The sequence below is a fragment of the Galeopterus variegatus genome, unplaced genomic scaffold (genome assembly GCF_000696425.1).
Source record: "Galeopterus variegatus unplaced genomic scaffold, G_variegatus-3.0.2 Scaffold489, whole genome shotgun sequence".
In the NCBI taxonomy this organism is placed as follows: Eukaryota; Metazoa; Chordata; class Mammalia; order Dermoptera; family Cynocephalidae; genus Galeopterus; species Galeopterus variegatus.
In genome coordinates this window covers 305,112-317,779 of record NW_007726600.1, presented here as the reverse complement: position 1 = coordinate 317,779, position 12,668 = coordinate 305,112, and the positions used below count along the sequence as shown (strand labels likewise).

Below are 12,668 nucleotides of genomic sequence, written 5' to 3'. Positions count from 1 at the left end.
TGGAATGTAATTATAATAGCTTAATACCCTTGTCTGATAATTTTAGCATATGTGGTAGTTCTGGATTAGTTTTTACTGATTTGGTTTTCTTCCCTCATTATAGGTCATATTTTCCTCCTTTTATTCATGCCTGATAATTTTTAAAAAATTTATTTATTTATCAGTATTATTATTTTTTTATGTTCTAAGATGTTGTGGAGCAGCTAGGGGAGGAGCAGAGGAAAAGGGGGAGGGAAATAGGATGATGAGGAGGGAGAAGGTGGGGCATGGTTGAGGCCCATGACACTCTCCTCATTCCAGCAGAGGAGACCAAGGGGCTTCCAGTGGTGGCTCAGTCCTTGCTGGGCTGGATGTGGATGTCAGGGGGCTGTAGCTGAAGCCTTTGGTTCCCCACCACCCTGGCTTGAGAGCCCGGGATGCTTTCAGAAGCAGCTCGGTGGTCATCGCTGTGCAGATTGTGGGTGTTGAGGGGGGCATGGCTGTGGCCCTCAGCCCCCCACTGCCCCACTTGGGAGCCTGGGGCTCTTCCTGCAGTGGCTTGGTGGTCGTCACTGGGCTGGATGCCTGATTATTTTTGGTTAGATACCATATGTTGTGAATTTTATTTTGTTTGGTGTTGGATATTTTTGTAATTCCATAATTTTTTTTTAGCTTTTATGGGACAGTTAAGTTACTTGAAAACCATTTGATCTTTTTGGATCTTGCCTTTAAGACTTAAGCAGGGATGGAGCACTGTTACGTCTGGAGCTAATTATTATCCATTGTTAAGGCCAGACCTTCCTGAGTACTGTATCTAGTGGCTTGGGAATTATGAGATTTCTAGTGTGGCTGGTCAGAGCAGGAACTATTCACAATAAAAAGAATAAAAATAAAAATAAAAAGTGTCTGAGCACTGGGCGCTGTACCCTCTAATCCTTTGAGGTGGTTCTTTTCTGGGCCTTGGGTAGTTTCCTCACAATTGTGCCCTAATCAGTACCCTGCCAAATATGTAAGAAGGACCTTCTACAGATCTCTGTGCAGCTTTCTCCATTCTGGTACTCTGTCCTGCAAACTCTAGCTGCCTTGGTCTACATGGACTCTCATCTCTGTCTCTGCAAATTAGAGGATCTAATTGGCTCCACCTGGGTTCTCTCTTATTGTGCTGTGGCCAGGAGACTCTCTCAAGGTAGTGAGCTAGAGCAATTGTAGGACTCACCTTGTTTGTTATCCATCTTTCAGGGATCACTGACCTTAATTGCCCAATATCCATTGTCTGGAAAACCATTGTTTCATATTTTTTGTCTATTTTTTTTTCAGTTGTTTCAGGTAGAAGGATAAATTTAGTACCTGTTACTACATCTTGACTGGAAGCAGAAGTCCTTTCTGCTTATTTGAACTTTAAAAATCTTTCAAGATTCAGGCAGAATCCATTCTCTCCCTGATTTTTTTTAAAAGGAGGGGAAAAAGGAAGAATTGATAAAGGGACACAAAAATCAAGTACATTGTATATTGTAAATTAAAATAAAAAAATAGGTTTCAGTTGGGAATAGTTTTTTTTCAATTTCTTTATTATTCCTTTTTGGCTTATATTGTTGACTATCTTTTTATGTACAAATGCTTTTTCCCTCACCCATGAAATATAAGTTTTCCCCCCTAGGAAGTTAATTAACATTGATACATTACTACCGTCTCATCTTCAGACCCCACTCAATTTTCTCCAGTCATTCCACTAAAGTCTTTTTTTACAAAAAAAATCCAGACTGGAATTGTAATGACTCTTTCAATCTAAAATAGTTCCTCATTCTTTCCTTTACTTTAACACAGAACACAGAGGAATATTAATATTCACTTTTGTATATTACTGGCTAGTTGTTTTATAAAATGTTTCCCAAGTTCAGTTTTTCTGATATTTTCTCATGGTTAATTTCAGAATATATATCTTTGGCAAGAATATCACAGAAATTTTCCTCATTGCATCCTATCAGCTGGCATAATATTTTAATTTCTTTCATCACTAGTATTTACTTAGATCACTTAATTAAAGTGGTTTTTTTCTGGCTTTTTCACTGGAAAATTATTCTTTTTTCCTTTTGTGATTAGTAAGCATTTTGTGGGGAAGTACTTTGAAACCATGTAAATATCTATTTTTCATCAAACTTTTAATTTATTCAATTATTTATATCAGTATGGACTCTTGGATTTCTATTTTATTCAGTGGACAATAATTCTAAACTCTTACTTTGATGTCTTGGATTTGGTCAGTGGGAGTCCATTCAAGCTGGATATGTTTTTTTGTTTGTTTGTTTTTTTAGCACTATCTTACTTTTTAACACAAGTAGATGATGCTGCCTTGTGTGGACTCCCTTTTTATCCAGCCTGCCTCTGATACCCTGTGACATGCCTCCTTTCTCACATCTCCCTTTTTGGGATCCAGCACCTATGCAAACCTGTTCACCTACATAGATTCTCTGCTCACCTCTTTTGGGCCCTAGACCATTCCCCCTCACCATGTTGTTGTTCCTCACTTACCTCTTAGACTTTACCACTCTGTGCCAGGAGGCCTTTATGCCTTCATGCCTACACTCCTTGGGGCCCTCTCTTAGATTCTGTGCTGGTTTGGCTTCCTGTGTGAACTCCCTCCCCTCTCCACTCAGGCTCCAAGACCATCTCTTTATGCACATGCTTCTGGGGCTTCAAACCCTTGTGCCAAGCTCTTGCTACCACCTCACTCTTGTTTATCTGCCCTCTTCACCCTCTCAGGCTCTGACATCCTGCTCTGGGCTATTGTAGGCCTTCTCCGCACCACCATGCTGCATACCTGACATGGACACATCCCTTTGCTCAGTCCTACTTAATAATTTTGGACCAAATTGTTCAAAAGGAAAGAGGAAGTATAAACTTTTGACACAAGGGCACAAATTAGTTACTTGGTGCTTTGCATGTAGTATGTTCTCATTCATTTATTGATTCATGGTTTGGGATAACAGTAAGAGAGAGTCACTTAAGCCTTTCCATTGTAACTGAATCACATTTAATAAAGAATTAAGAGCTAGAACATTAAGTCATGAATTTATTCCTGCTAAATTTAAGATATCTGAAAGAATATCATAAAAATTATTTTCAAAATCTAATTAATTTTAATTCACTTAAAATAATCTTAGTTTTCCTACAGTATTTAAAAACAGAATATAATATATATTTGTAAAAAATTGATATATTACAAATATTCATGTAGAAGAGTATGAAATTCCCTAGTAATTCAACTATGTAAATATACTCTGTTAACCATTTAGTGTGCATCTGTTCAGAATTTCTTCTACGACTTCTAGAGTCCCTTCTCTTCCTTTATATTGTGGATACTGTTCTCTAACTTGTTTTTTTAATTTAGCAATATGTTGTGGCTTTTATTCCATGTTAATATACATAGTTTAGCTTCATTTTTAAAACTGTTTTTGTAACTTCACACTATTGCTTTGAGTGGATATATCATAATTTATTGAACCTGTCTGCTAGTAATAGGTATTTAGGACTTTTTTTCTTCAACTCTTTCTTTTATGATTAAGACAATAATAGCTATACATATGCACACATACATTTGTATATGATTTGATTGTTTACCATAAATCTTAGAATGGGAATATCTGTGTTAAAGGAAATGTGTTTTAAATTTAATAGAAGTTTTTACAAAAGAATTATTAATTTTTATTTGTATTAGAAGTATATTACCAGTTTCCTCATACCCTTAAGAATGTGCAATATCTGTCATAAGTGACAAATGATATTTCATTGTTACTTCAGTTTGTGTTTCTTTGATAATTAGTGAGGTTGACATTATTTTAAATAATTATTACTCATTTGTATTTCTTAATTGCTTGTATCCTCTGAATATTATTCTTTTGGCATATACACACACACACATATATATATATATATATATATATGTATTTCTTAATTGCTTGTATCCTCTGAATATTATTCTTTTGGCATATACACACACACACACACATATATATATATATATATATATATTTTTTAATCATAGATTTGTTAGAACTCTATTTTGAAGCTGTTTACTTTGTCTCCATTTAATCAACAAATAGTTACTGAGTGCCTCCTATGTATTAGGCACTGTTCAATGTGCCAGGTATACAATGGTGAACAAAGAACCTAAAACTCTAACTCTCATGTAGTTTACATTCTGGGTAGGAAGAGACAGGTCAAAAACTTAAATAGTCTGTTAGCTGGTGATTAGTGATAGTGTTATTAGTGGAAAAATTAAGCAGAAAGGGAGACATTGATAAGATGGCTAGAGAAGAGCTCATTGAAAATATATTATTAGAATATAGTCTTGAAAGGTGATGAAGCAGGTGATGAAATCTGCATTATTTAGGAAGAAGAAGTTTGTGCTCTAACTTAGACATGAAGTGCATAGATGGATTTAAATGGAAAGGATGGCCACATGAAGAAGCTTTGAAGTAGTTGTAAGCAGAGGTAGTAGTTATTTTCACAAACATATAGGGAAACATTTGACTGGATGGTGCAAGTAAGAGTTAAGAAATTTGCAATCAGAATGGAGAAATTATAATTTTTTTTCTGTTTTGTGGAGAATTCCTGGAGAAAGAAAAGCTTCGGGAATTATTCAAGGAGAAAAAGAACACATTTTAGTAAGGTTTTTTGTTTAAGATTGAGACACAACTTGGAAGAAGGTCAAGTCATAGAATTTGACGTTTGTGATAGTGTAGTGGCGTGGGAGTGGTCGAGGAAACCATCTGGGAGGTACGAGGAGAGTGGAAAAGCCTGAAGGAGGCTGTTGAAATCTTGGCTCTGAACTCAACTTGATTGGGAAGTTGTGTTAGGGACCTAAAGGGAGAGAAAATGATTGAGATAATGCTACCTGGAAGAGGTTTAGAGGAAGGAAGTACAAGAAGATGTTCCTGGAAGGCACCGATAAAACATACCCCTACATAAAAATTTTCATGCCCTTTTTCTTTACTTAAAAAACTATTTAAAATTTTATAGTGTTATATTTGTGAATATATTTGTCTTTCAGGTGCATTGGATCGATGCGTGATGGGGATAACAGCAGTAGAGATACTGAATGCTTGTGATGAAGCAGTGCCTGCTGCAGTTGATTCACTTAGTCATCCAGCAGTCAACCTAAAACAAGCTATGACAAGGCGTAGCCTTGCTGCTCTTAAAAATATTGCCCATCATAAGCTACAGACCCTTGCAACTAACCTCTTGGCTTCTGAGGCATCTGACAAGGTATGTGGGCTCATAACATGTGCAGGCCCCATTTAACTTCATTTAGTAACTTAGCTTTGGCTTGTCTTAGAGAGTAATTTTTGAGACATGACACTGTTGAAAAATAAGCTTTGGATTTTTTTTTAGGTTTATTCAATATAGTCTTAGAGTATTTCAAGTACTTGGCATTTTGAAAAAGTAAATTATTCTCACCAGTCAGAAATTTGAAAATTATTCCTACTGAATTAAATGACTTCAGTTTCTGTCTGTTCGATTTCCTGTCTTTCTGTTAAAAGATTGAGCACTAGCTAATGTTCCCAGGAGGAAAAAACAATAATTTTGGTACAATTAAGTTGTCTGTAATTGTGACATCATTTGCTTTGAAATTAGGTTCTGATTTTAATAAGGTTAGGCTACATTTTCTTAAAGATTTAAGAAAATATTTGAGGATAAGTATGATGGAGTTGCACAAGTACTGGAATTTTTCTGTGAGATCCAAGCTCAATCACACTTTCCTAACTGAAATGTGTAATCAGGCATAAGTTACTTCTTAAGTTAACAGAAGATTATCCTATTAAAAAAAAAGAACAAACAATCCCAGTTCATTAATTCGTTATCTATTTTTAGTTTTGTAAAGGCTAACCACTATTTGGTTATTTATGGTATTTATGTTCTGTGGTAATATTAGAACTAGTTTGGTATTTATGTTCTGTGGTATTATTAGAACTAGTTTGTCTCTGGTAATGGATAAATGAAACATAGAGACAATCCCAATATTTCATCTGAATCATTATTTAAAATCCTGGTTCCATCTAAATATTCATTAGAGGGCTGGCCATTCAGCTCAGTTGTTTAGAGTTCAGTACTATAACATCAAGGTCAATAATTCTGATCCCCATACTGGCCAGCTGCCAAAAAAAAGTTATAAATATTCGTTAGAGTTGTTAATGGGTAGCATAAACTTTTTTATTTTCATTCTCTCTTATTCCTGATTTCCATTTTTTAATGGTTAGACGTGAATAAATAGTGAAGGGATTGAAAGGCTCATCTTCAGACATGAAAATTAGCCATGAGTTAATGAGTGCTGACGATGTATGAGATAGTGTAGGCAGTTCCACCGACTCACACTCTCCAGTAACTGGCAGTAATATCACCCTTTGATCATTCTTTTTATCCCCAAGATATATGTTTTATCGAATATGTTGTATTGGATCTTTTGAAAGTCAGAATTTTGAAATCCTTCTCCATTATTTTCTCCATGGTTTTAATAACATTCTCTGAAGTTTGAGAAGAAATCACAGCTTAAATGCATTTGCCATGCCTATTATCTCTTTCAAGGAACCACATAGCTATTCCTAGGAATTCAGTGTTCATAGCATGTTGTCTGGCATGGTATATGATTTTAATTTTGAGCAAATTTATAAAACAATATATTCATATATATATTTATGTTATATAATTCCAAAATATGTTTTTTTTTCTCGATGGTGTCCCCTAAAAGTAAAAATTTGGAAAAAAATAATTATATAATTGTAAAATTATAGAATGATAAGTAGTACAGTAGCATTTATGAATGGTTTTTGTAAGTGGTCATGGCCCATTATGTGATTTTTACAATCTTGTTTGTCCCTGTTTTAATAGCGTATTTTATAGTGCAATTAGTGATAAAAGCACCAGATATCAGAGACACTACACTTATGTATTGTAAAATATATTGCTTGTGATCCTCCTCAGTCTTGTAGCGGTGGTAATTGTTGCCTGGCCTACAAGGAAAACAATTATAGAAGGGGGAAAAGGCTTAGGAAGCTGAGGCTGCAGGAGGAGAATCACTTTATGAAAAATGTATGTTGGCTGGACCATTAGGGATTTCTCTAACTATTTTCTCATGTTGAGTTTGAGGTTGCTTTTGAGGGGAATATTTAAAGAGCTGTCCTCTGGATGGCTTTTTAACATCAGGAGAAATAAACCCACCCAAAGTTTTTAAAAAATGAACTATAACTAAGAGCTTCTCAGTGGTACAGGACCTACTTTATGACATTGCATCTAATTTTTTACATGGGACTTTCAATGGAAAGTACAGTCTCTTTTGGGATAGTCTAAAGAATGTCCTGTTTTTGCTTTGTTAGATAGTATTAGCAATGAGGGCTATTTGGAAATAGCAAATATTTTATTTTGCTAATTGTGTTAATTATACAGGTCATACAAAACTTTGCAAACAAGGATGGAGAATTTACTGTCCTATGATTTTTTTTCTTATTAGAAGTTCAAGAGGTTATTAAGTAAAAATATCTTTTATTACTGCTTTGATTCTTTGCAAGGTTGTGTGTACTTGAACCCACATGTATTTCTCTTATGACATATATCTTATTTTTTCTTATAAGAATTTATAATACTTATCTAGCTCTCCCCGTTGAAACCTAGTCTTTTTTTTAATTTTTTAATTTTTTTAAAAGATGACCGGTAAGGGGATCTTAACCCTTGACTTCGTGTTGTCAGCACCACGCTCAGCCAGTGAGCGAACCGGCCATCCCTATGTAGGATCCGAACCCGGGGCCTTGGTGTTATTAGCACCGCACTCTACCGAGTGAGCCACGGGCCGGCCCGAAACCTAGTCTTTTTGAGGGCAGGTATTATGACTTATTTATTTCTGTGTTTTCCCTAGGACATTTAGTAGCAGCTGTGCAATAAATATTTGTTGAATTGGATGATGTATAACAGAAAGTGCTGATAACCTTTGCTTCAACTTCTTTGCCCATGTCTTCTCCATCCCCTCTTGGTTGATTGTCTTGAGACCCTGCTTTGCAGTCTCAAGTCTGTCCCTGTTCATGAGCCTATTGATGTGGAGTGTTTTTTAATAAGTTTTACCCTTTGTTCAGTTTGCATTCTTCCTTTTGGTTTTGGTGATCAAGGTTGTCCAGGCATAACTCATTCTCCTTCCTTTGCATCTCTGTATTGTCGGTGTTCCAGCACATCCTGGAATTATCCTCTTTTACCCTGTTGCTTCTGGCTCTAGACTATGGTTGATCAATTGCAGCACTACTGACATTTTGGGATGGATAATTCTTTGTGATTGAAGGATTGTACTTTATATTGTAGGATGTTGAACAACATTTCTCCTCTACCCATGTCTTGCCAGTAGCACACCTTTCTCCTTAGTTGTGAAAATCAAATGTCACTAGACATTGCCAAATTTCCCCTGGGAGGCAAAATTGCCTTTGGTTTAAAACCACTGCTCCAGAGAAAAAAGATTGAAATAATAGGAGTCCTACATTCTATATTCTGTCCCTCTTTTCCCTTCCCCACCCTTGTTTCTTTATCCCCAACCCTTAGTCCCTCTGTCCCTCTGACAGAATTAGTTCTTTCTTACATTCTCTTTGTCCTTACATCTTTCTATTCATACCTTTCCTAAAACACTTTTAACTTTGTATGGAGTATTTTTTTCTTTTCTACTAGATTTTGAGCTTCTTGAGGACAGGAATTAAGTTTTTCATTTTTATTTCAGTGTTAATATAGTATAACCACATTACCTTGTAGTGTAACTATGTGCAATATGGTATATACTAGTGAAGCATAGTAAGTGCCCAAGAAATTTAGTGGGAAGTTAGTTTGGAGTTGTAGGTTGGAATCATATTGTGGAAGAACTTGAATGCAAAGCTGAGGACTTAATTCAGTGGGTGGTGACATGATGTTGAATAGTTTTAAAATGAGATATTTGTTTAAGAAATATTTTGTCATGTCTAACATTTGTATGATGGACACTTATAAGCGTTGATATGGGAAGTGAATTGTGAGACACCTAGAATGATATAGTGAGAGGTAATGGGGACTGAAAGTAGGATTAGGCAGTGGACATATAGAGGAGGAGATGGATTGTAATCTATTGTGTAAGTTGAATAAATAGGACTTCTCAAATGAGCAACAGAAGAGTTTCATGTTCAAGATTGTTTCGGAGACCCAAGCCTGGGTGAAGGGAGAATGGTAGAGCTGTTAACATAAATGTGTAAGCCATGGAACAGGCTTTGAGGATGATGTAATAAGAGGGAATTGTTTCTTCTAGGTAGTTTTGGAAGATGGGGTATGTGCAGGGGGTAGAGGGTGGGGCAAAATACCTCTGTGAAAATAACTCTGTGAAAGAAGTAATATGATGGTGGGATAGAGAAGGGATGAATTCTTTTCTTTTTTCTTTTTTTTTTTCCTTAAATAAATGTTGGAGTGCAGAGCCTAAGTTAGATTGCAGTTCACATTTACTATCATCAGATTTTTTTCCAGATAAGCTTTATTTTTTAATTCTCACTGCAAATGTTCATAGTTATTACGGTCCCCAGTTTGCAAATGATGAACCTAAAAGACAGCTGGATGGAACAAGGATTGGCAAACTCTTTCTATAAAGGGTTAGATAGTAAACATTTTAGGCTTTGCGGGCTGCCTCTATCATAGTAACTTAACTCTATATTATAGTGTGAAAGCAGCCGTAGACAATATGTGAATGAATGAGCTTGCCTGGCTTCCAGTAAAACTATTTACAAAAGCAGGTAGTGGGCTGGATTTGGCCTCTGGGCCATAGTTTGCTGACCACTGAGTCAGAAGATGGTATTATTAATATCAAGGTTGTGGGTACAGCTCTTCCATGGAATGGCATTGGCTTCATTTTTGAAAAGCAGTTCAAAGGAATGGTTAGGAGCCTGAATTATGGCAACAGTATGTCTGTGCTTAAATTATATGTTACTTGCTGGCTTGGGTGACCTTGGGCAAGTAACCTCCACTCACCTTTAAAACAAAATTCAAACTTCTTATAGTAGCCAACGAGGCCTTACGTGATTGGATGTATACCTACCTCATTTTATTTTATTCTTCAATACTCGATTATTCTAGTTCTAGCCAACTGGTGCTTTTTTAAAATGGGTATTTGGTTTTTTGATTTTTAAAATTTTAAATTATTTTTAAAATTTTAACTTACACATTGTAACTGTACATTGTTAGGGGTATAGTCTGTTATTTTGATACCTATATATATATATATATGTTGTATAATAATTGGGTCAGGATAGTTAATGTATCAGTCACCCCATGCATTTATCATTTCTTTGTGGCAAAAACATTCAAAAGCTTCTCCTCTAGCTGTTATGTGATATTCAAAACTTAACTGTTAAGCATAGTCACCCTACTGTTCAGTAGAACATCAGAATTTATTCCTCCTGTCTAATTGTAATTTTGTACCCATTGGCCACTCTCTCCCTGTTTTCTCTCCCTAGTCTCTGGTAACCACTGTTTATTCTCTGCCTCAGTGATACCAACTTATTTCGCTTAGATTCCACATATGAGCAGTCATGTGGTATTCGTCTTTCTGTGCCTGGCTTACTTCGTGTAATGTAATAACTCCCAAGTCCATCCATGTTGCAGCAAATGACAGGATTTCATTCTTTCTTAGTGGCTGAATAGTATTCCATTGTGTGTATATACCACATTTTTTAATGCATTCTTCTGTTATTGGGCACTTAGGTTGATCCCACATCTTGGCTATTGTAAATTGTGCTGTAGTAAACATGGGAGTGCAGATATCTCTTTGACATACTGTCTTCATTTCCTTCGGGTATATACCTGTGGTGGGATTACTGGTATATATTTCTGTATAAATAGATTTCTATGTAAATGGTAGTTCTATTTTTAATTATTTGAAGAACCTCCTGTTTTCTGTAATGGCTATACTGATTTACACTCTCACCAACAATGTGCAAGTCACCACATTCTCGCCAACACTTGTTTTCTTTTGTCTTTTTGATAATAGCCATTGTAATTAGAGTGAGGTGGTATCTCATTGTTGTTTTGATTTTCATTGCTCTGATGATTAGTGATGTTGAGCATTTTTTCATATGCTTGTTGGCCGTTTGTATGTCTTCTTTTGAAAAGTGCCTATTGAGATCCTTTGCCCAGTTTTCAATTGGGTTCTTTGCTTTTTGGTTTTTTTTTTTCTGTTAAGTTCCTCATATATTCTTGGTATTAATCCCTTTTCAGATGTATAGTTTGCACATATTTTCTATGCAGACATTCTGCAGGTTGTCTCTTCACTTTGTTAGCAGTTTGATGTGCAAAGGCTTTTTAGTTTAATGTTGTCCTACATGTCTATTTTTGTTTTTATTGCTTGTGCTTTTGAAGTCTTATTTTAAAAACCCTTGCCTGGCCCCACATCATGGATCATTCCCCCTACGTTTTCTCTTAGTATTTTCATAGTTTCAGGTTTTATATTTAAATCTCTAATCCATAAAATGATATTTGCTGAAGTGATTAATAAGTTAAAAATGAATGAATAGACTTGGTTTAGTACATTTTGACTATTGGTAATACATTGAAAACACTTGGAATAGAATTACACGATAGAGATTGAAAGTTGTCTGTAAAGTTATCCTTCAAGAAACGCTCTTTAAGTCATGTCTTCAGATGGTAATATCATTGAGGAACAGAGTATAGAAATGGAAGAAATTTGAAGATAGAATGCTTGTGTAGGTGATAGGAAGATGAAGATGAGCCAGTGAGAGGCAAAGAAGGAGAAATCAGAAAGGCAGATTCTAGATCACATGGTAATTGAATGGAATTTGTAAAGGAAGTAGAGGTTGGCAGTTAATCAGAGAAGTGAAATAACATTAAGAATTATGAAATAAAAAAAAAGAGTGTTTAGATTTAATAGTTAACGAAAGTCACCAGTGATCATTAAGAGAGATGTTTTGATAGAGTTCATTGGGTCAGAAATCAGGATACAATGAGCTGGAAATGAGTGTGAAATGAACTGGAGGTAGAGTGTGTGGAAGGAGAGACGGTAGTAACTTCCGTGGCTACAGGGTTAAGATCAGGGTTTATACTTTGTTTAGGAGACCACTGAACATTTGTGTTGGGGGAGAGGATAATTGGTGGAACAATGTAGGACATGGTTTTGAGAACAGAGTTGTAGAATTCATCCTTACTAGAAATTGTTTCCTTATAGTTAGTAATGAAGAAAGAGAGGGAGGTTGAATATGCCAAGTTATTTTCAGTAGAAGAGGATAAAAGTAGGTTGCGGTATCTGTTAATAAAGAAGGAAGTGGTTAAGATCCCTTGAAGGCAGAGCCATCTTCTTTTTTAAAATCCCCATTACTTATGCTGGGAAATAAGTAGTGTACTGGATTAGGAGTTAGAAAGTTTGTAAAATAGAAGTAACTAGTCAATCATAGTTTGCATACGGTGGTGTTTGATGAATGCGTAAATGACTATGTTAAGAAGGTGGCCTGAGCATATCAAGTGATCTTTTTGACAAGTTTTCTCATAAAGCATTTGCCACAGACACTGGTTCTTGGGGGAGGGATCTACAGGGATGTCTTGAGCCAAAGGGGTTTTATTAGTGAAGCTAGAAAGCCCTTTCTGCCATGAAATTCATTTCTTATGCCTAGTGTATGAAATTTTTTTTTTTTTTTTTT

The 12,668-nt window shown here is 35.6% G+C and overlaps 1 protein-coding gene across 2 annotated transcripts in view; it reads left to right on the top strand.

Moving 5' to 3' along the window:
* The window catches only part of WDR7 (WD repeat domain 7), a 363,500-nt gene that overhangs the window by 72,947 nt on the left and 277,885 nt on the right, over positions 1–12,668 (top strand). For both annotated transcript variants that reach the window (XM_008569390.1, XM_008569388.1), the window contains exon 14: positions 5,030–5,244. In XM_008569390.1, the coding sequence (XP_008567612.1) occupies positions 5,030–5,244 (215 nt within the window). The remainder of the gene's footprint in view (positions 1–5,029; positions 5,245–12,668) is intronic.